The sequence below is a fragment of the Botrytis porri genome (assembly GCF_014898465.1).
Source record: "Botrytis porri strain MUCL 3234 chromosome Unknown BPOR_008, whole genome shotgun sequence".
Taxonomy (NCBI): domain Eukaryota; kingdom Fungi; phylum Ascomycota; class Leotiomycetes; order Helotiales; family Sclerotiniaceae; genus Botrytis; species Botrytis porri.
In genome coordinates, this window is record NW_024066082.1 from 1,231,943 (window position 1) to 1,236,400 (window position 4,458).

Sequence of the window (4,458 nt, forward strand, 5' to 3'; positions counted from 1 at the left end):
TTTCCCTAAAAAAAGTAACTGTTACCAAATAACTCAACCACTTTCGGTTTCTCTGTCCAATTTCCGATACCATTCGCGTGAGGATGGATAATTTATTGAATGGGATCAAAACTCAAGGTTCTTGATCTTTTATATGGGATTCTGGGATACTTACTGACGTATAAACTCTGCACGTGGGGGGGTCCCAGTTTAATTGGTGAGGAGCTTGTTCATCTTCTTATCGATATGCCAAGCTTAAAGTTTGATGGGCATCAAGGATTGATTTGGAACCAAGACATGGGACATCTAGACACAAGCCATGTTAAATCGTTTTGAGTGGATGAAGATAGGGCTTAGTAGGCGAGGGGATGAAGCGGGAGGGGGGGGAGGTGGGATAACATCCAGACTCGTCAACTGGTGTATATGATGGTAGGCGATTTGATGGTTGATGGCTCGTTGGCTGATGGCAGTTTGCTCTCCGACTTTGAGTTTGGGCTTTTGGCTTATCTTCAATGATAGCAATGGAGGTAAGTGAGTCGTGACTGATTGCGATATTGATGCCCGGTGGGTGGGCAGTGGGTAGGCAGATGTTGTCTAAGTATCGGTATCCAATCAGTCTCGCTACCAGCTCTCGGGATCTTTTTATGGATAGGAAAGATTACTCGTCCGTGTGACCAAATCTATCAGACAATCGTTGCCCATACTGGCGTGTTCCATCAGCTCTGTTTCCAAGGTCCTTTTCACTTATATCTGAACTAATGCGCGGTAGTAGGAACTTGGTGTGTAAAGAAAAACCACTCGGATATGCAAGCTTCATCTCACTACCAATGATAGATGACTTCGACGAATATCCTAGATATCAGTCACAATATCCCTGAAGTCTCGATGCTGATGAGTTAAAGTCTTTGTCAGGATTCTGCATCCGTATATTACGTATCATTGATGAAGTTTCATACTTCATCCAAAGGATCTTCCTGCCTCGTGAGCAACAACCCACCTTTCGATCGGGCTCTGAAACGGTTGAGAACGTCCCAAGCAGCGCTATATCGGTTACGGCGCCAAATTTCCTAGAAGATGAGAGAACATTCCCAGAAAACCAAAAAGCCAAGAAAAAGTATATCATCAGTACGGACCTCCGGAATTGGAGCGCTGCGACTGTAAGCCCAGGGTGTCCAATATTCCGGACTGCAATTCAACAATTGAAAACTCATGTACAATATCAAGTACAACAGGAGTTGAGATAAGGCTTACTGTAGTTTGCAATCCGTGTGATTTCTGATAGCAGGAGGAAGTCTGGATATATATCGAGAGGTCCGTGCACCCTTCCAATTTATTAAAGACGCTCCAGCTTTAGATGCTCATCATGTCATATCTTTTCATCATGTCCTTGTTCAAAACTTGCGTGGATCTAGTCTCCTCGATACCAACAATTCATACTTAGTAGTATTTTAAATGGTGCTTCAGCAATTAGGTAGAGGATATAGAAGGCAAGCTGCCAGATCGTGATGATCATGATTGAGAACCTCCTCCTTCGAAACATTTGAGCGTGTTCAAGGAAGACTTCGATTACAGTGGGAATGGAGATTAAGAGAATGTATCTATATTTGGATATTTGAAGTCTATATTTAGTAAATAAGTTTGAATCTTGGTCACAAGCCACACGCCGTTCACTTCATAATCTTCTTCTGGGCTTCCAACATTCCTAACATTCTTTTTCACCCCGCTTCAAGAACGTGAAGTAATAACTATCTCCTGGCCAACTCTGATGCTTTAATTCTTCCTATTATTACAACATCAAAATATGCACTGTATTGATCACTCAATCAGTCTCCAAAATAGAACAGCTTCGTGAGATCTACCTACCACTCTAGGACTGTGAGGAACTCGAAATTTCGGAAGCAAACGTCCTAGATATGCGTAACTTAGTAAACAATCAAATCTACAAACAACAGAAACCATCATGATGGATATAAATTGAAGCAAGAGTCCTTCAGGAAACCAACATCAACAGCATCAACTCTCGCCAAGAACTTTCGACATCTCGACAAACATCACATCACATCGCTACACCAAACCGCCTCCCAAAACCAACTACCACCACCAAAACACAAAATCCCCCAAGAACGACCCCCACTAAAATGCAATTCCGCAACATCCCCACCCTCCTCCCCCTCCTTCTCACCTCCACCCTCGCCATCCAAGTAACATACGACCCCGGCTACGACAACGCCGCACGCTCCCTCTCCGCCGTCTCCTGCTCCAACGGACCCAACGGTCTCGAAACCCGCTTCCCCCAATACAAAGTCCAAGGTGATCTCCCCACCTTTGCCCGTATCAGCGGCGCATCCACGATCGCCGGTTGGAACTCTCCGAACTGTGGTACGTGCTATACTTTAACGTATCAAGGTGTTTCCATCAATATCTTGGCCATTGATGCGGCGGCCACCGGGTTCAATATTGCCGAGAGCGCGTTGAATACCCTGACTAATGGGAGAGCGGTCGAGTTGGGAAATATTGATGCGGATTGGATGTTGGTGACGCCGGAGGAGTGTGGGTTGCCGGCTGAGGGGGGTGGGTCGCCTTGTAAGGCTTAGATTTGGGGGGGTCTAGGGATGGATGGAGATTCTGGGGATATTAGGTTTTGCCAGCATGGGAGAGTGAATTTTGGAGGGAAGGGGAAGGGGAAGGTGGTTTGGTGTAGTGGTGTGATGATTTGTTAGATGATCGATATATGTTTGATTGTTTCCCTGTTCGATCTTTCGACTTTTACTTAAATTTTGATCTTTTGAAATACTATTAATGTTAATTTTCATCTGAATATTTAATGTGGCTTGCATGTGTATTTCTCGATTTCCCCAACAGATTATCAATTCATCATGAAACTATGATTTCACAACCTCACACAACTTCTACTCTCAAAAGCGTGGAAGACTTCCTTCCCAATCCCTCAATAAGCATCCCACAAACTAACCTTCCCATCCTTCCCCCCCACAGCGACCCAATGTGTTTCCCTCGCCTTCCTCAATCTCTCCCCCTTAACATCCAATTCTCCCAATCTCCCCACAACCTCCCTTCCCTTCTCACCTCCACTCTCCTTCATTCTCCCCTCCAAAACATCCGCAACCGCAACCGCAAAACATCCATCCCTATGCCACTTCAACACCGCCAATTCTCTCATCTTCGCTACTCCGTACACTCTTGCTCTTCCATCCCATCCGGCTGTTACGGCTATCTTCCCATCGTTTCGCATTTCTATGCTTTGTTGTCCGGAATGTGCTGTTTTGAGTATTTTGGGGGCGTCTTTGGTGGAGGTTAGTATCGAATTTGGGTTTGATCTTGAGGCTGATGGTGATGCTGAAGGAGAGACAGGAGTCGTGCTGGTAGGGATCAAATATTTGATAATCCGATCATCAGCACCACTCGTGAGGAAGAATCTGCGATCGGGACTTGGATCGAGAGAAAGGGAGAGAACGGGTTGGATGTGCGATTTGGAATGGTATATGGTGTTCCATTGAGATGAAGGTGCAGCTGAAGGGAAAGAAGAGGATGGGGGGAGGGAAGAAGTAAAGGAGAAGATGGAAACTGATCCATCTTCGTAACCGGAAAGAACGGTGAGGCATTTAGTGATGGGGTGGCAAAAGAGTGATAGACACATGATCATGCCTGGTTTCTCTGGTCCGGGCGAAGGAATATTGTGTAGACGGTGGAGAGTGGGAATGTGGAAGATATCGATCTGGGATTGTTAGTTTCTCTTGTTTGTCTCGCGGGGAAGAATACTCACTGATTCGGATGTTAAGGTATTTGGGACTGCGATTAATAATTGATTTTTACTCTTCTCGTCGTATTCAATTTCAGCTTCTGCCTTTTCGTCTTTCCCCTTCTCTTCGTCCTCCGTAGTTTTGACGTCCAAATTCAAAGAACACATAGCGAACGCGCAAAAATTCATGGTGTTGACATCTAACATATGTGAAATCCATGGTTTTCTCCTCTCTTCTGAGACGGTATCAACGGGAAGAACTTTACTCATGAATTCCTCCTCTGATGGGGGGAGTTTCCATATTATTAGTTTGTTGTCTTTTCCATGCCTATCAGAAGTCAGCTTGGCGTTCTTCTCTGCTCACCCTTCTGTTCCCAAACATGATGACAGCTAGTCAATCCCATTTCCTTCCCCCTCTTCTTCCCTCAACAACAAATCTCCAAATCTCCAAATCTCCAAACCCTAAGAAAACAGAAAAAGAAAAAGAACAAAACTCACGTCACAACCCCCTCCCCCCACTCCCCCACCCCCAGCAGAACCCCCTCATGCGCCCTCCAAACCGCCGTCCCCCTCCTACTCTCCAAACTCCACATCACAACCCATCCCTCCGCATCTCCCGTAATCAATCTCGTATTGCCTCGTATAAACTTCGCTGCATGTATTGGAGTCGCATGTCCGCGTAGAATATATGATGGTTGAGGTGCACCTGTCGGTACGGACAT

At 45.5% G+C, this 4,458-nt stretch overlaps 2 protein-coding genes across 2 annotated transcripts; one reads left to right on the plus strand and one right to left on the minus strand.

The window, feature by feature from the left end:
• Window positions 1-2,117: 2,117 nt before the first annotated feature.
• On the plus strand, window positions 2,118-2,573 carry EAF01_006493 (uncharacterized protein; the record flags this gene model as incomplete). Its single annotated transcript, XM_038914747.1, has 1 exon — window positions 2,118-2,573. The coding sequence occupies one exon, from the start codon at window positions 2,118-2,120 to the stop codon at window positions 2,571-2,573; it is 456 nt and encodes a 151-aa protein (XP_038769702.1).
• Window positions 2,574-2,762: 189 nt separating this feature from the next.
• Window positions 2,763-4,458, minus strand: EAF01_006494 (uncharacterized protein; the record flags this gene model as incomplete). Its single annotated transcript, XM_038914748.1, has 3 exons — window positions 2,763-3,712; window positions 3,761-4,064; window positions 4,235-4,458. The coding sequence occupies 3 exons, from the start codon at window positions 4,456-4,458 to the stop codon at window positions 2,927-2,929; spliced, it is 1,314 nt and encodes a 437-aa protein (XP_038769703.1). The 3' UTR covers window positions 2,763-2,926.